We start from the raw sequence: 19,901 nt of genomic DNA, 5'->3' as shown, positions 1-19,901 counted from the left end.
TGTGAAAGTTGTGTGAAATATCACATATAGATGGTAACAGTTGTGTAGGAAATAAATAACAATCAATTGCATTCAAATGTTGACACTGGACAAGTTTCTTATAAATTTCAGAAAGCACTTTACAAATGTTTTTCGATTTAATCCACTCGAACAAGAAGTTAGCATCAGCATCAGCCATAAAATTAGTAGCTCCCTCTTTCTTTCCAGCACACCAGTTGAATCCATAGTCTTCCAATCAGAGCATTTCGACATCTTCAGGAATAATTTGTTGCAGAATACTTAAGACGAACGGACACAGTAGGTCTTGTGAAAACACCAGCATTTTACAGTCAGTGTTTTCTTTTAGTAGTGATTGAATGGAAGAGTTCAATGCTTTGAAAGAGGCTTCTGTGTCTAGAACCTGTAGTATACATTCACTTCCAGCACTTAAATTTGCCACTAACATTCTCACTGACTGCTCGTCTGAACTGATATTAATTATCAAAACTTTGTTCATTCTGTCCTGTATCTTCCCCTCCAACGATGTAGCACAGTAATGATGAAATGGTTGAGAAGCACTTCCTTTTATATCTGTGTACACTTTGCAACCTGATTGCTTGATGGAGTCATTTCAATTACTGAATCATGAATGACCAAGCAGTAAGCTATTGTATTTTTTGCAAATGCTTTCTTTGTTTCTATTTCGATCTTCATGTCAACGATGGAAGATTTCACTGTTTCATCTTGATGTGAACAATCAATGAAAAATATAGGACAGTTTTGAAATTCGGTACGGTTCATTAGTGGATTTCCTCTTCTTCTTACACCACTGTCTCCATAATACGGTGACTGAAAATTCGCATACATTTGAAACGCTTGTGCTGTATTCTTAGTGTCAAAATCGACAGCAAAATTCTCCTCTGGGAATTTAGATGAATTTAAATATACTTATTTTGTCGAATACACTAGAGTCAGCAGTAATCGAATTTCTATTTGACTGAAAAGCCAATATTACATACCTTGCAGTTTAAAGGGCTGTATTAAATTTAATTTGCCATGTCCAGGAGTTAATTTCTGGTGCAGTGCTTTCAATCAAATCCAAGTGACGAAAAGCTAATCTGAGACTGATATCATTTTTCAAAATATTCCACAGTGATATTTGTTGCTTTTCAGAAACTTGGACATGTAGCATTTCCCAGTGCATGTTCTCCAACACAATTTTCGATTTGGTATCTGCTGTTTCTGAGACAAGACAGTTAATTTGTTGTCTGCTACGAATCAGTACCAATTCATGACTAGCATTTAAAATTATCTTTTTGTAATCCTCTGCAAAGCCTAAGATCATTTTAAGCGGAATGCAAAAATTGAAACGTCCATTGTTATCGACTAACTCGTTCAATTCATTTCTTGTCCCCCATCTGGCATTTTGTAATGAGTTTGCTTCACCTGGGGTAAAAGATGCATATCCTTTCATTAATGCTGCAATTCCAGGATTACGCACATGGTCGATAATTTGGTTATTGAGACGGTACTGAATTTCTGAAAACAGATAAAGCACGCAGTTTTTTGTTAACTCAATATCAGTAGCTTTTCCCTTTCCCTCTGCATTGACAAGTCGTCCTTATACAGCAGACTCTCAGAGGGCAGCAGTTAAGTATTTTCATTTTGTATAACAATTGATATGGAATCGTTCTGAGCAAAAGCTGGTTGACCAAAAGGTTTATACTTATGATACTGAAGGCGAGTAACCAAGTTGTCGACGAGAATTTTTTCTCTAACATTCAATATTTTCTTTTCCTCCTTAACCGCCTTCTGTTTGATCAGTGAAAGTTGGAAGACTCGAATGAGAGGTTACAGAGAAATGTATCAGTATTTATAGCACTCTATATCCCAGTGATGACAGTATTTGTCTATTGTACGGAGTTAAAACGTTTTTCTCTTTCCTCTTCTTTGCTTTTCTTTCCTTCTTATTATTCTTGTTGTTGTTGTTGTTATTGTGGCTCACATTGTCAAGACATCTAGTGTCTTTGCTGCTTATGCAGGCATCCTGTTGGTATATGATACCCATTCCTTTTTCTCTTTTTTTGACGTATTTTCCTCAAATGCAATCGAACAGTTATCTCTTCCCCGTCAAAATCCACAAGATTCCCGTCTTGATCTCTAATTGCCACACTTAATTCTGAAATGTATCTTGCAACTACTGGCATGTAAATGGGTGAATTCGGCGTTTCCACAATCTTATATCCTGGTGGGACAGTAGACCAGAGCTGATGTAATGTATGTGTAGGTTCTCCATTGTGAAACGACCCTCCTGAGATATTACAGTCAACACATAAGACGTTAACACTTTGAATGTTAACTGCATATTCAGCCGTCTTCGTGACTCTTGTCAACTACAGTATTTGCAAAACCTAAAACTGAACCTATGTTGTTAGAGATATTAAAATCAATAGTAACATTACTCCTAATCTGACATCGATTCAGTGTTTTATTGAAGGAAATATTTAACTGTACTTCATATTTTTTCTTGTTGGTTGAGCTATCATTGACAGTCTTCAAGTTGTATGCTTCAATTTCTTTCATTAATGCTGAAAAAATGTCATGCAGTTCATATGTTCCATGTGGCAGACTAACTTTGTCCAAAATTTCTACATCGTTTAAATAGTTGTAGAAGTAGAAATTATTGTTTGCTGATGTAATATTTGGGATGGAATTATACGTAAAAATGTTTAGCAGAGCAATTTTGTAAACATGAGAGGATAAATTTAGTGCAGGATTGAAGACAGCAGTTAGAAGTGACTCTTTACCCATCAGACTTAATGTTACACCGTGTTCAATGTTCATTGTTAGACTGAAACAGTGACCTGCAAAGCTGACTGTTTTTTTTTTTTTTTGGAATTCAGAAACTTTAAACATAAATGACCACATCTCTGGCTGTTAAGTGACTGAAACGTATTGTAATTATATTTCATGGTACAGTTTTTCAGATATCTTACTATTTCTGGAGGAGTTGGTAAATTTCCAAAGCTGAGGTGGTAAATTTCCAAAGCTGAGGTGGTAAATTTCCAAAGCTGAGGTGGTAAATTTCCAAAGCTGAGGTGGTAAATTTCCAAAGCTGAGGTGGTAAATTTCCAAAGCTGAGGTGGTAAATTTCCAAAGCTGTCGAAATAGTACACAATATTACCTTTCTTTTTGTAAGCTACCCAATGTGAACCTGGTTCATCTTCGGTATTAAGATTAATAATTGCACTGTCACGAGTGTTAGACTTTGAAGGTAAAGCATATCCATAAAGACACCTCGAAAGTGTGGTATCTGCAGCTTTTTAGCATAGTGCTGTAAGTCAATGTTGGAAAGTGGTCTTGTAGGAAGGCTATTTATGGAGAAATTTTTTTTTCCTCATTCCATTTATACCAGTTAGATACAGACCGAATACATTTTTCCTGTATGGACCTAAGTACAGTCCTTTTCCATCGCGCAAAGCAATTGCCTCAAGTACACGATGATGCCTTTGCATTTCAGCTAACTGCTTTCGAGCACTCTTTGCATCATTAACTGTCTTAGCAATTCCAGCAGCACCTCCGGCTAGTCCTCAGAGTGCCGATAAAGCAGCAAATATTGGAATTAGAGGTATTATTCCACCTGTTTTGGGAATAGGTATTATTCGTTCTTTGTCGAGCAATTTCCCCATGGCTTTTGTTGGTGCAACTTGTGAAGCAATTTTACGAGCTACTTTCACAACTGTCATCAGATTACTGCCTGGCTTCACATATTTGAGACCACTTTGAACTTTTTTGATTATGTTATTCAGTACTGCACCAGCTGCTTTCAACCTTTTCTTCACACCCATCCCCATTTTAAGTTTAGCTTTCATTGCACCGGTCACAGCTAAAGCAGCCAACTTTTCCTTCAAATTGGCATTTTTGCCTTTACTCTGCCCCCACGCTTTTCTAGCCAGAATTCGATCTGCTCGATGTCTGTCAGGCAAACTGTCTGGGTGAGTTGCGTACGCTATGTCATGTTCTTTACACGCTTCATCTAGTGAATTGATACCAATGTCACCTCTTTTGAGTCGTTCCTCTAACATTGTCCGTGGACCGCAGTACGAGTAACCAGCCAAATGAAGTTCGACAGGTAACTTATTAATCATGCGATTAAGAAGAGAACCACCATGCTTCTTCTTCCATTTCTTTTTCTTCTGTTTATTGTTGTTACTGTGACACATCTTCATTGTGCGAGTTTTAACTAAAGACTGGTCTTTTACAGTTTAGAATGTTCTCTTATATTAGCAATTGTAATATGAGAAGACTTCTTAGTGTGTCTCAAGATGCATTTCAAGAAACATGTACTTCAGCTTCCCATCAGTCCTATTACTGAACACAGAGATGGAGTGCTAATGCAAGATCGTAGACATGGTGATCTATTTCCTGATACGATTAGATGTATAGTAGCAGGTCCTTCCAACTGTGGAAAAACAAATGTGGTTGTTAATCTCCTAATTCACGAAAATGGTCTCAAATTTAAGAACGTTTATGTGTTTTCCAAATCGCTGCAACAATACAAGTACAAATTTCTAGAAGTAGTTTTAAAGAACCTAAATGATATTGGGTATTTTACATTTTCCAGTAAGAAAGATGTTATACCACCAGATCAAGCACGTCCGATTTCAGTTTTTATATTTGATGACATTGCTTGTGACAAACAAGATCACATGAAAGCTTACTTTTCCAAGGGACATCATTATGGTATAGACAGCTTCTATTTATGTCAAACATACAGTAAAATCCCGAAGCAATTAATCAGAGATAATGCTAATGTTGTTGTGCTCTTCAAGCAAGATGAGCGTAATTTAAAGCATGTCTTCAGTGATCACGTCAATCCTGATATGACATTCAATGAATTCCTTGAAATGTGTAAGCGAGCATGGAGTGGGAACACCTATGATTTTCTCGTTATTAGCAAAGATGATAACTTAAACAATGGACTTTATCGAGTAAATTTTGACAATTATATTTGTATTTAACTCGAGTCTTGGAGCAACACAGATTACTAACGCCATGGCTTCTGCAAAGGCATCATCATCATCATCATCATCATCATCAAGCATCAGCTGCAGCAACAATAACAACAGCAGCAGCAACGCTCTGCTGCTGGTGCTAGATCCTCAGTACAGTAATGACATTGCTAATAAAAAGTATGTGGATTCAAAATTCCAGTCATACTACATCGTTTTAGCAGATGTTATCGATAAAGTACATCAGTTATTTCAGAAACACGTAACAGATATGAATAGTGAAGGTTTGTCGCCGGAAGCAAAAGTAAATGAAAATGCTGAAACAAAGTCTTATACTGATACTCTCTTGGCAAAATTATTGCCGCAGATGGCTTCTTTCTTTTCTACCATATATGCTACTGACGCAGCAGTGTATTTCAATAATAAACGTTTAAGTGGTTTGCATGAACCTGCTGAGAATCATGACGCTTGCACGAAAGCCTATGTAGATAACGCAATGGAAAAAAGACACGCATTCGATGTAACCGAAAGGTCACTTAAGCTCAAGAATCGTACAACTATCGGTAATTTAGCTGATCCCGCAACTGGTCATGATGTAGCTACGAAAAAATATGTTGACGATACTCGAAGAAGAATTGAAAATTCTGTGAGACGTGTGAAGGAAAAATTCGATTCTGAGATGGCAAAGCCACAGAGGAGTGATGTAGCAAGTAAACTGTATGTTGATCTGTTGTTCCATAAGCTGCAAAATCAGCTTAGCAGCTTGAATGAGCTAAAAAACAATGTACGTGTCTTTATGGCTGCAAAAGTTGAAGAGTTTTTTGACCTCATTGATGTAACTGAACGCGTTTTAGACGTTCAGAACAAACGTATTACAAATGTATGTGAACCGATTTTGGATTCAGATGTGATAACGAAAGGATATTTTGAAAAGCAAGCAAACTTGAGGTTTTCTTTCATTCTTAGAATTGACAGCATTCCTTTGGGAGATCCCAACGAATTGGCTTACGTTTTACACAATGGTCAGTATGAATATATATTACCTTATGATGGCGAAGTTACTTTGCGCTCTATTAGCCCAGATATCGAAACAGTTGTCTTTGAACTGAATGGCGACATCCGCCAACTTTTGATGAACACCGAGATTGCTGTACGCAAGGGAGACAGATCCAAGTTCACCAGAACCGATCGCTTAGTAATCGGAAATAAATCACTTCATGCCGAATTTGACTGTCATGTTATATAAATTAAAGGAATCACTTAAATTATGTTCAGATGGTGACTGATCAGTTGGCAATGACAACATGCTTCGGAATTCTTCTTCTTCGTCTATTGAAAGAAACATTAATCTTAAAAAAACAGATCGTCAAAGCTCGACAGAACATACGAAGAAAGCTGTTAGCTCTTCACAATAGAGAAGCTCAAACCAAGTCTGCGCTACAGAACACATTTAGACCCCTTTCACAGCCACTAAAAGAACGATTTCCGAAACAAGAAAAGGATAGCACTACGGCTGCTGCTGCTGCTGCTGGCGCTGCTGATGATAATAATGCTGCTGCATATGATGGCGATATCAATATCTGTGATGTTAAAGAAAGAAAAAGTGAAAAAACGTCAAATACACGTGTAGCAGAGACTGCAGCAGCTCGACTGCCAGCCTCATACTTTAATAAACCAATAGACAGAACCCGTGACACCGTGTATGGTATCAGATTCGACCTGTCAGGAGCTGGATGGATGATTGGAAACTCACCAGTGGACGTCCATGAAAATGATTTAATAATTTACAATGTAAGATATCCGGGAACTAGAGTTTTATACAATTTACTGTTCAAAATCAGGACTAAGAATTACACGACCCGTGATCTTCAAAATTACGCCAAAATTCTCAAAGCAACCAATGCCTTTAGACAGCATTACCTGTCCTTCAAACCTGTAAATGCAAACAGAGGGTATAAGTATACACACATCATAAAGCCATTGATTAAAATACTTGAGTCTCCAAAACATCACACTGTTGGTGCAGAAGGAGTGTCAACTTCTTCCCTAGCATACTCTGCAGTAATAGATGACGACGATGATGATGAAGAAGAAAAAGACACTAGTGACAATGATGATGAAGAAAATGATGATTACAAAAGTGACAAAGCGGTGAAAATCAAAAGTAAAAAACGTGCAGGAAGAGGAATCTACTATGAACCTGCCAAAGAAGAAGATAAAAAAGACGAAGAAAAAGAAAATATTGACATTAAAGACTGGAAGAGGTACTCCACTAAATCACATACTGACTACATTCACTGGAATAACCCTAACGAACTTGTCAAACGTTTAGTTTTCCTGCTTGCTTCAAAAACAGCCGGCAACAACTCGCGCGACAATGAAATTATTTCAATAGAGGAAGAACTTCGAGAAGCTGCTATTATTGATTAATATATGAAATTATGTAGTCTATTAATTCATCATTCTATGTATGTTTATAGAAAAATTATTTGTAAGCTAATCCTGCAATAAACATTTTCTCACTTAAAAAAGCCTTGCTTTAATATTTTTTTATTTGTTTTCCTTTTCCCTCTCGTTTAAAGAGATGAGTCCGAGGAATGTCCTTCATAAAAAAAACACATCTGCAACGTGTGTGTGTGTGTGTGTGTGTGTGTGTGTGTGTGTGCGTGCGTGCGTGCGTGCGTGCGTGCGTGCTTGTGTAGCCCGCCAGCTGGACGGCTGCCAAGTGTGACGTAACGAACAGATGACAAGCGACGGCAGCTTGGGTACGGTACCACAGCTAACCTTAGCTGCGTATATACGTCCCAAAATGTGTCCCAGCTCCCCCATTACCTATCTACTTGAAACGTCTGTTCACTTTCATACGTTCGCGCGTTTGTCACGCACATCACGATTCTCAGCTGTCTTTGACGGAAACACAGCCCGACTGTATGCCACGCCCACCTGCATACCTCCATAAATGTGCGAACGTCAGATACATTAACTTCTTACACAGAAAACAGCCTCTTCACGCTCTACACAGTATCACTGTGGGCAACTGAGAAAATAGCAACGCCAGAATAACAACCCTCACCCCATAGGAGTGAAGCCCAGCGTACACACTAACAGTGAAAGCTACTGACAGCTGCTACTGGATTTTATACTACTGTAAACGGTGAGGCTAAAATTAATGAGAGTAATTATGGGCTCCATCAGAAACTGGATCGTCCCAGTGGGAGGACGTGGCCAGGGTTTAATGTGATGTGAGCGGCCACTTGCATTTTGTAGGCTGGTGGTTGCAGCTCTGTGCGGCGGCGTCAGGCCGTGTACTGCCTGCCCCTACCGATGCTGCATGCAAGTTACAATGACAAAGCGTTCAGGTTTGGAGTTGAGAATATTTGGGGCTTCAGAGAAATAAGTCAGCAAATCCAGTGAAAAACTGCAAACATTTTATTCCCCATTAACTGACACCACAGTTCTGAACCAATGTGGTACACTGCTGCTGGCCGCTATTGGTTCACATTCCAGTAAGTCTCTGGAGTTAGTGTCCTCCCCCAGTCACAGAAACTGATGGTGCAACCGACGCCGACACCTTCACGGATCAGACTGCTCCCTGGACACCATATATGCCGAGAGCCGATTTCTGTCGTTCTAGTGGCTGCAGTATCCCTACCTCTTAAGAATAATGATGTAGAGGTCCTTTGCACACAAACACATGTCCGAAGGGAGAGGCACAGTGACAACAACAGCTGTTAAGAAGATAGTCAACAACATAGGCAAGGAATTATTGTCTTCATCCTCCAGCACCTGGCAATGACTTTCAATCAGAGTATCCTCCCGTGCACGGTGATTGATGTGTTGTTGTGTACATAGTTCCACGTAGTCAGTGAGTACACAACTTTCCAATAGAGCGCGCCTCGCTAAGCACAACAGCGCAGGCACAGCGCTCGTGAGTCTCCGCACTATGAGATGGTGCTGCCTTAGAGATGGACCAAATTCTGCTTCCGCCGATCTGTGTATTAATGTGTAACGCAGCCATTGAGATTGCTGCTAACGTAGAACCTTTTCTCCTCGCGGATCACACTCGTGCAGTGATACCTGAATGCGCGAGGTATTATAACGAGTATACAGACCTCCGATTAGTCAGTCTGCATTAATGTATAGTCAAGTTTCAGTCTGCGCCTAATAAGATTATCATATTCCTGTACATAGCCATGAAGATAAATGAATAGACACTTTGTCAAGTATCAGAGATATGTGAAAATAAGATTAACGTACCAAGACCAAAGGAACTTCAGATTGTCAATTGTAAACAGCATCCAGAATCAAGTTACGTAATGTCTATGATTTCTATTATTTTAATAAATGTGTGTGAAAATTAATCAAGCTCTGTTTAAAGTTGGTCACCGTCAATCTGCTACTCTAAGCAGTGGCATTTCTATCGTCTGACCTAAAGGCAGAAGATAAACATGCCACGATAAGACCACGAGACATATTGCTGCCACTCGCCTACTTCGTTAGAGCGACAAGTCAAATAATCTGATGGTGTGTGTACCGAAGGTCTTACAGTATGCACGCCACATGTGTGTACATGAGTACAGACTGTGATGGAGTAAAAATGACGTTTGGGAGTTTGAGTCATGCACGGATAGCTGAAGTGGTTAAGGCGAGCGCTCGTGCAAAGAGAGAAATCCGGGGCCGAGTCCTTGTCCGACACAAATCTTCATTGCTTTCCGTTCCTCACACAGCTGACGGTTGTCCGTATTCTCGTCTGTGAGTACATTTCAAGCTCTTCACGACGACTGCGGCTACTACAGTGCCTTCTTCCTCGGACGTGCACGCGTGTCAGAAGGAACGTTGCGTCACTAGTCTTAAAAGCACAGGCGCGGCAGTATCGTCACTGCCAACACACTGGCGTGACAAACGTCGTGGGATACCTCCTGGTACGGGCATACCTTTGCTCGACGTAGCATAGCAACTGGACATGGCGCGGACCCAGCAAGTCATCATAGGTCGCCTGCACAGATACTGAGCCGTGCTGCCTCTGCAGCGCTCCATAACTGCGAAAGTGTAGCTGGTGCAGGATTTTGTGCACTAACAGATCTCTCAATTATGTCCATAAATAGTCAATGAGATTCATATCAGGTGAGTTGGGTGGCTAAATCATTCGGTCGAGTTGTCCAGATTGTTACTCAAACCAGTTGCAAATACTTGTCGCCCGGTGATAGGGTGCATTGCCACCCACAAACTTTCCGTCTTTGTTCGGGAACTCGAGGTCCTTGAGTCACTCCACGTGCCCCCAAAGTGGCCGACCTTAACTGATTCCCAGTCAGTGTTGGGTTCAGCTCGACAAGAGGACCCAGTCCATTCCGTACAAATGCAGCCCTCGCCACTGCCGAGCCACCAACGGCCTGCACAGTGCCTCATCGACATCTTGCCTCCGGGGCTTCATGGGGTCTGCGTCGCAGTCGAACCCCACCGCCAGCCCTCACCACCTGAACTCTGGACTCAGCTGACCGGCCCACAGTTCTCCAGTCGCCTACTCTCCACCTGATACGGCCACGGACCCCAGTGAGGCGATGCAGGCGATGCCCCGCTGTTCGCAAAGGCACTTGCATCAGAAATCTGCTGCCGAACGCATTAGCGCCAAATTTCGCGACACAGCCCCAACACATACGTTCGTCGAAATGTTCCACGTAGATTTCTGCGGTTATTTCACTCAGTGTTGCTTGTCTGTTAGCACTGACGACTCTTCGCAAATGCCTCTGCACTCGGTCGTAAAGTGAAGGCAGTCAGCCACTGTGTTCTCTGTGCTGACAGAGAATACCTGAAATTTGGTATTTTTGTCGTACTCACATCACTGTGGATGTCATAATATTGGAATCCATAACGATTTGCAAAATGGAATGTCCCATGCCTCCAGCTTAAGGATGGTGATGAAATGTGGACACATCAATATCTTCTCCAAAAAATATTGATGTATATCGGCCATCATTTTCTGTCGGTATATCATAATATTACTACTTTCTGAGCTTTAATCACGTCCAAACTTTCTCTTTGAGTGTGTGAATCAAGCATTTGTGGGAGAGAAGAAAAAAAAACACCGATTGCACCGTGGCGTGGGAGGGGGGGGGGTTGAATGGAATGACAAGATTTACGATGTGAAGAAACAAAACACCAATTTCATTATAAAATAATTTTCAACGCGTCTGCTATTTTTGCACATCGAAATTCTTGAAAAACAGTTGCTGAAAATGAAGAACAAAAAACTAAATGACAAGCCGTGGGCGCAGAGGTGTGAGGGAAAATGCTGACGTAATCGGCGGGCAGTACCGCCAACGGAAAATGCAGGCTTTAACTTCGCTGCAGAATTTCGACGCTGCAGCTGGTAGGTCCCTGGCCTTTATAGAAATGGAAAAGTGGGGAATCGGGCATGAAGTGTTCCAGACAAACCCGCTGTGTGATGAAACACGGCGATGGACCCATCACATGCCTTTCATTGTGCCACCTGCGTGCAGGTACCGTTTTTAGCAAAGTGTTTATCGGTATGCGTTAACGTCCAACGTTTTACTTTAAATTTTTGCTGTAAATTGGATAGGCAGGCTGCTAGCTCAGGGTGTATACGACCCGGGAACATAGGGAGATCCGAGAAAAACCCGGGAATTGTTTAGAATTGCGGCAACTTTTCACTGTTTTAGTTTTGAGTTAAATTTTTGTGACTTCGATTGGTGAGAACCAATACTATAACAAAGGATATTACTGTACCCTACCACTGCAGAATAATACTGCAGCAACAAAACATGAACAACAGAAAAGAAACGAAAATAAAACTTTAGATGCGAAGGCAAGCTGACATCGAAATAAGTGTCCAAGGAATAGAAAAGCAACTGGAATCACTCAACAGAGGAAAGTCCATTGGACCTGACGGGATACCAATTCGATTCTACACATAGTACGCGAAAGAACTTGCCCCCCTTCTAACAGCCGTGTACCACAAGTCTCTAGAGGAATGGAAGGTTCCAAATCATTGGAAAAGAGCACAGGTAGCCCCAGTCTTCAAGAAGGGTCGTCGAGCAGATGCGCAAAACTATAGACCTATATCTCTGACGTCGATCTGTTGTAGAATTTTAGAACATGTTTTTTGCTCGAGTATTATGTCGTTTTTGGAAACCCAGAATCTACTATGTAGGACTTTTGAATGCATTATGGGAACAGCAGTGATCAATAAAATTGTAAATAATTACTATTAAAAAGTCTTGATCACAATTTATTTTATAAGGTGACCGGTTTCGACCACTGCTGTGGTCATCTTCAGACCATTGAGTGGAAACCCCTTTCTGTTGTGATTCTCCAACAGAAAGGGGTTTCCACTCAATGGTCTGAAGATGACCACAGCAGTGGTCGAAACCGGTCACCTTATAAAATAAATTGTGATCAAGACTGTTTTTAATAGTAATTATTTACTATGTAGGAATCAACATGGATTCCGGAAACAGCGATCGTGTGAGACCCAACTCGCTTTATTTGTTCATGAGACCCAGAAAATATTAGATACAGGCTCCCAGGTAGATGCTATTTTTCTTGACTTCCGGAAGGCGTTCGATACAGTTCCGCACTGTCGCCTGATGAACAAAGTAAGAGCCTACGGAATATCAGACCAGCTGTGTGGCTGGATTGAAGAGTTTTTAGCAAACAGAACACAGCATGTTGTTATCAATGGAGAGACGTCTACAGACGTTAAAGTAACCTCTGGCGTGCCACAGGGGAGTGTTATGGGACCATTGCTTTTCACAATATATATAAATGACCTAGTAGATAGTGTCGGAAGTTCCACGCGTCTTTTCGCGGATGATGCTGTAGTATACACAGAAGTTGCAGCATTAGAAAATTGTAGCGAAATGCAGGAAGATCTGCAGCGGATAGGCACTTGGTGCAGGGAGTGGCAACTGTCCCTTAACATAGACAAATGTAATGTATTGCGAATACATAGAAAGAAGGATCCTTTATTGCATGATTATATGATAGCGGAACAAACACTGGTAGCAGTTACTTCTGTAAAATATCTGGGAGTATGCGTGTGGAACGATTTGAAGTGGAATGATCATATAAAATTAATTGTTGGTAAGGCGGGTACCAGGTTGAGATTCATTGGGAGAGTGCTTAGAAAATGTACTCCATCAACAAAGGAGGTGGCTTACAAAACACTCCTTCGACCTATACTTGAGTATTGCTCATCAGTGTGGGATCCGTACCAGATCGGGTTGACGGAGGAGATACAGAAGATCCAAAGAAGAGCGGCGCATTTCGTCACAAGGTTATTTGGTAACTGTGATAGCGTTACGGAGATGTTTAACAAACTCAAGTGGCAGACTCTGCAAGAGAGGCGCTCTGCATCGCGGTGTAACTTGCTCGCCAGGTTTCGAGAGAGTGCGTTTCTGGATGAGGTATCGAATATATTGCTTCCCCCTACTTATACCTCCCGAGGAGATCACGAATGTAAAATTAGAGAGATTAGAGCGCGCACGGAGGCTTTCAGACAGTCGTTCTTCCCGCGAACCATACGCGACTGGAACAGGAAAGGGAGGTAATAACAGTGGCACGTAAAATTCCCTCCGCCACACACCGTTGGGTGGCTTGCGGAGTATAAATGTAGATGTAGATGTAGATGAAGGAAATGCGCCACATACAACAAAACACAGTGCTCATACAAGCGTCTGGCAACAGCAAAGTATGTCAAAGGCCTTAGGAAGACTATGCAGTGCTCGATAACAACAAATTGCTTCCGATGAGCGTGACGTGACGACTGTTTGAATTGGATTCCTTTGAGGAGTTGCGGGCTGCCTCTCGCGCATGCGCAGTTGAGTGGCGTGTGAGCAGTCCCTGCTCCCTGTTGTGGTTACAGAAGTGTGGCTGGGAGCCGCCATCTGACGTCGCCGCCCTTGGGAAATGCGGTGGATCCGGGGCTGGTGCAGAGAGCAGCCCGAGCTGTGGTGGGCGGTTGGGTCGCCTCCACGTGGCCTGTGTATACGTTCAGCGATTTTACTGTTTCCTCCTCGTTTATTGCTCTCACGTTAAATTAAAGCAAAACGGATTTTTGTGACCAGGAACTGTCAAATGAATTAAAATACATTTGCATAATTAAGGAAGGCTAAAATATGTTGTCAGTTTCAGATTTTATTTCCATCTTTGACAGTCAACCATTAATCGCCTTGCAGAAGAATGAAGTTATTTTTCGCTAAAGAGAAGTGGCTTTTATTAATCTTTCCCGCTGAGGCAGTCAGTTTATTTGAAACAAAGTGTTTAATTTCACACTATTGCCTAGTTTCAACTGTTCGCTGCGTTTCTGGTGCACTTATGGCATTATACCATAATAAAGAACCAAACATGATGTAATGCAGTACTGGTGCTGCAAGAAAATTAACATCGGAATCTCGACTTAGGAATGCGCGCTTTAAGGCAAATTGTGCATTTTAGTGTGGTGCACGAAATCCCGATGCTCTTGAAGTAATCCTGTGATATCTTGTTTCTTTCGTGACATAATGTAAGATCTTTCAGTGTTTTACATGTACGAACATGAGGGCCTCCTGCGTCATCTCGTAGCTGCGCAAGTGCGGTGACTCCTTCCACCTGGCGCTCTCTGTCAGCTGCTCAAACGAACCTCATATTTCTAACAGGTCGCGGGAAAATACTGCGAATGGTGGTTTCAAAAACGTACAGCGTAAATTTGCTTTTACGCAAGATGAACTATGTACGAGAATGTACGATGAATTTATTAAATCACAGAGCGTTCGACTCTCATTTAAAAATCAACTCTTCAGTGACGGGCCATTTAGAGGAATTTCGAGCCCAGAAGATGAGACATTTAGGTCGTTATTAAAAGTTTTATCATCACTTTAGTGTGATGTGTCTTAATGTGTAGCACGTGCACAGATCATCAACATTACATGTGCAGGCTTAGCTTCTCTTGCAGCTTATTAATCTTTGAGACCAATATTGTATGTGAACGATGTGTATATTAATTTAAACCATGAGCTTTTATTATTTGTGTCTTGGCGCTACTTACGAGTGATGTTGCTGTTGGCTGAGTACATCACGTGTCGTGTGCTGTCATCAGCTGGCGAGATCAGGTGACTTGAGCTATGGCTGGCTTACAAAAGCTCACCGCAATCTCGATTTCAATGCATCGGAAAGTAACGTTCGGTGTTTGGGGGAATCTGAATTTATACCTTCATAATAGGAACATATGGATGACATCAAAGGTCTCGCAAAACTTTTTTTTTCCCGTCGGTATAACAATCAAAGAAGTGATGAGTTTTACAGTGGGGAGGAAGAGTATAGTGTCGCTTAACACGGAAAAAGTGTATTTTGATCCAGAAGAAAGTGTATTTTTAAGTGGGGAATCCGGGAAAATTTCGGGAAGTTTTTTTCCTTGTCGATGTACACACCCTGTTACCAGAATAAGATTTTCACTCTGCAGTGGAGTGTCCGCTGATATGAAACTTCCTGGCAGATTAAAACCGTGTGCCTGACCGAGACTCGAACTCGGGACCTTTGCCTTTCGCAGGCAAGTGCTCTACCAGGTGCAAAGGTCCCGAGTTCGAGTCTCGGTCGGGCACACGGCTTTAATCTGCCAGGATGTTTCACACCCTGTTAGCTTGTTGATGTACAGAACATGTAATAATAAGTCGATACTTCTACAACTCTAAAACCAGCAGTCTATTTACAATGTGCAGCCGATATTTTTATAGGCAGGAGTGTCGCGATATTTTGTCTGTCGATACACACGAGAAACGGTATCGACATTTTAATTGATATCGATGTATTGGACACTCCATATTTTTAAAAGTATCGACAATCCTGGTGTAGCGCCAACTACCGTTCCGCAGCCGAAGTCTGTCAATTGCGGCCGTGCGGCCATCAGAGAAGACGGCGGCAGGCCTTGCAGGCGAGCCAGCCGAGTACAGGGGGCAGCCCGGCCGACGCTCGGCCCTCCCTGCAGCTCGCGTGCGCCACGCCGCAGCCGCCTGCGTCTGCAGACACGGCTGTCGCACGGCTTTCGTCGGCTCAGTGTAACATTCGACCTGGTCTTTGCTTGAAGGCACGCGGTTGCTTCCTGATGGTGAAACACCTGGTCTCAGGTCGAAATTAGAAACTACTCGCAATTGTACGTAGACGGAATACACTTTAAATAGAGTAAACATTTTGTTCAAAGTAACTGATCACTTGTGATCTGCAAAGTAAGTAATTTTGCTATGGATATGTAGTTTTACCCTTAAGTATGTGCTCGAATTGTATAGCATCGACTGCAGGGACACATTTGGAATTGCTGTTTGAGAGGTAGATGAACAGAAGAAGGTGCGTTGGATGAGATGAAATTGCATGGTATGGCGGTTCGATGGCGCACATCACCTGACATCGTTGGAGTTCACGACAGACCGCGTCTCTCACTGCCGCCCAGAGGAAGAAATCTGGAGGAGTGGAGCCAGGGTAGCCGGCTGGCCGTCGTGCTGCGGCATTCCGCCCTGTCTGGCGGTCGGCAAACTTTTCATTCGGTGGTTTCTCTACGGCAGGGGAAGCGTCTGGGCAGCGGTCGTCTTCCAACCACACACGCCGCCTGTTATCCAGTGGTGCTTGCTCTGGGAGAATAGGCAGGATGTCCGTAACGACATGTGCGTACGTACTTCCATTTAAGCTCCGCCCCGTGGACGAAGTAAGGTCCCACAATGTAGGCGTAATTCCCTATCGTGGCACACCACACATTCGCAATCAGAGGCCGGTAGTATCGTACCTGAGGAAGCCGGCGCGGATTTCCGGTGTCGTGTGCCATGGGCTGTGGATCAGACGGACGTAATTGTGTGCCACGTTCGCAGTCTGGTGGTCGACAGTAGCTGACGTACCGACAGGCGGTAGGGGGCGTCGCTTGTGAGGGCCGCCTGCAGACGGCGCAGCCAGCCCTGGCCGCCCTCTGCCCTGGACGCGGTACAGTGTGTCCGTCAAGTCGTGCGCCCTCTCCGCTCCACAGTGCTGTCCCGGCGACCCAGTCTGGCCACACAGCCTGCCGCCGCTCACTCCCAGCTCAGCGAGCCGACACTGCCGCAGCACAGCAGACGACTGGCCTGCCCAGAAAAACACGACATTGTGGAGTAAATTACATTAACTTGGGAACAGGAATCTAATGTCAGCGTTCCCGTATCTGTTAGAAATATAGAACCGAATTCCTGTTCGTCTGAATGCGTGTTCGTCTACAACTTCATCCAGAATTGGCGGATGCATTCTGTCCGATACCATTTTTCAACAAAACATAGTGCAGCTGTACTGGAGAATTTAAGCCTTTCCTTTGATGCGGTCTGCTTAAAAGCGACAACTCTTGCGACACGAGTAGTGCTCAAAAGTAACGGGCAACTCGCCATTTTGCGTTTTTTATAACTGAGATTCGCACGACTTTTTTGTCGTTGTGATGGTAAACGTGCGTGAAAAGTTTCTGTACACCAGAAAAATGGGATATTTAGTCTGTTGTCACATCTTGGAAAGATTATTGGTGTGTTAGTAGAATCGGTGATTATTTCTTTAATGTAAAAGCGGTTTATCGCGTTTGTACTACATTTGGCTATGCGAACAGAGTCAAATTCATCAACCTTTTAGAGACATTAGATTTTGCTTTTGTCGAATCTACTATCAGTACGGGAAGTGTTTACGACTGGTGTAAATGTTTCTTCCACGTCAACAGTTCGGTGCAGCACAAAGTCCTGTCACAAGGTGAAACGGTCAGCAAGTAGTAAAACCTACAAGCTCAACGCCAGCGGCATGACGCAATCCGAAAAAAAACTTCCAGATTTGTGGCGGAACAGTTGATGATTTCTGCACTGCGATAACGCATCTGCTTAGAATTCGTTGCGTGTTCGTGAGTGTTTGGCTAAAAATCATACTGTGGTGATGTCCTTGGCTGCACGATCACCCGATGTGAAATTTTGTTCCTAAAAATTAACACCAACGGTAAAGGGCTGTCTCTTTCATAGAGAGATGAGATTTAAAATACATCGCTGAGAGAACTACAGGGTATCACAACAAAAGTTCAAGAATGGTTTGAGGAAGCGGAACAAACACTGGAATAAATGTATTCACATGTATTGGAAAATATTTTGATGAAGACAACACTGATGTAGAGTAATACATAAAGCCAGTAATGGATCTAATATTCACCGCTCTTGCTTTCACTAATATTGTCCGTGTTGCGACCTACGTTTTGTTAACAGACGAGGAAGTTGTATTTCTGTACTTAGAGATGTCATTAGTTGCCTGTGTTTTCTTCCCGAGTGTTGGAAGGGATTGCTGCAAAGGCAGTCTAGCATTAGAGGTGTGTTTCTCTGAAGATCAACGATCAGTTACGACAGGATGCTGAGATCATAGGAGGTGACTCTTTGTAATGAATTAGGAGAAAAAGTTAAAACAGCTGGTAATGAGATGCAGTGCACCAATTATGAACAGGAAGTGGCTGCAGATTTCAATTATCAGATACTGGTATGTATGTGTCCGCGATACACTCGTTGATCTGTATCACAGAGGGAAGATTTCTAGATTTGTAACTCGTGCCTGGGCAGAAGTGTATTCAGGTCTGGTCGCAGTTTGGCGTCTGTGACGGTTTCTTTCATTTGGTGTGTGTGTGTGTGTCTGTGTGTCTGTGTAGTAGAGTGAGAGAGTGTCAATGTTTTGTGCAGGAGCCTCTCTCAACAGGAGAGAGGGAAGAGGCTGATAGAGGCTGCCAGGCAGGGGGCGGCGGAGCAGCTGCGCGAGTTGCTGGCGGCGGGGGCGGACGTGGCGGCGAGGGAGGAGGAGGTGTGGTGGGGAGGCAGCCGGACCGCCCTGCACCTGGCAGCACGCGGGGGTCACGTGGCGGCGGCCAGCTGCCTCGTCGGCGCCGGTGCGGAGGTCGACGCCAGGACCAGCCTGGGGCAGAGGACGCCCCTGCACTTGGCTGCACAGTGGGGCCACACTGGTGTGGTGCGGCTGCTGGTCGGCACCTCTGCTGACCCCAACGCCAGGGATCGGTGGGGGCAGACGCCGCTGCACAGGGCGGCAGAGGAGGGCCATGCAGAGACGGCGGCTGAGCTCCTGCAGGCGGGGGCCGACAGGAGGGCCCGGGATGGGGGTGGCAGGACCCCCCTGGACGTCGCCAGGAAGAACAGAAAGCGGGAGCTGGTGTATATGCTTACACAGCGCTGACATACGGCATTCGGGAAGCACAATCAGTTACATCATATGTGTTGGTCTTTCAAATAAAGAGTACAAAAATGAATCCTTTGATCATTTATTTGTACATGCCATTTTGTGCTGTGTATGACAATTCTGGTAACACCATGACAACTGCAACGATGAGAGATACCTGTAAACTAATGCGAGAAAACCTTTCTTTTGAGGATTCAGTCTGTAAAATACTTCACGATCAGTTTTTGCAAAAGCTGAGTAACAACTGAAAAACACTCCACTATTACTAAGCACCACTCGTCTCTCTCAAGATTGTCTTCCTCACGGGGTACAACATATGCAAGCAACTTACAAGAACACAGCTGACATCTATCACGACCACCTGCATTTCAAAACGTCACCACTCAATCTTTTTTAAAGACACGAATGGCGTAATATTGTTGGTTGTCTACCACATCATGCAGCTGCATTAACGTTCGTTGTTCGAACCAGTCCACTACATGACCCCATTACTGGAAACTATATGCTGCTAGCATGTGTGGTGCTATGTTACACCAGCATATACTCCACCATACTCAAATTACTGGCACACAAGTCGTTCAGCCAGAATGTGTCTTTAGTTCCGATCTCACGCCGCGTGTACCTGCGTATCTGCATTACGCAAATACTTGCCGTCTTGAATTGCAACCTCAGATTGGTAGCAAGAGTTACACCACATACTTGGCAACA

General features: G+C 43.1%; 1 protein-coding gene across 2 annotated transcripts in view; it reads left to right on the top strand.

The window, feature by feature from the left end:
- LOC124719930 (histone-lysine N-methyltransferase EHMT1-like) overlaps window positions 1–19,263 on the top strand; it is a 99,065-nt gene extending 79,802 nt beyond the window's left edge. For both annotated transcript variants that reach the window (XM_047245125.1, XM_047245126.1), the window contains one exon: window positions 18,686–19,263. In XM_047245125.1, coding sequence (XP_047101081.1) covers window positions 18,686–19,190 — 505 coding nt within the window. In that variant the 3' untranslated portion in view covers window positions 19,191–19,263. The remainder of the gene's footprint in view (window positions 1–18,685) is intronic.
- Window positions 19,264–19,901: the final 638 nt, after the last annotated feature.

The sequence above is a fragment of the Schistocerca piceifrons genome, chromosome 11 (assembly GCF_021461385.2).
Source record: "Schistocerca piceifrons isolate TAMUIC-IGC-003096 chromosome 11, iqSchPice1.1, whole genome shotgun sequence".
NCBI classification, from domain to species: Eukaryota; Metazoa; Arthropoda; class Insecta; order Orthoptera; family Acrididae; genus Schistocerca; species Schistocerca piceifrons.
The sequence above is the reverse complement of the archived record's forward strand: the minus strand, read 5'-3'. Positions and strand labels throughout refer to the sequence as shown.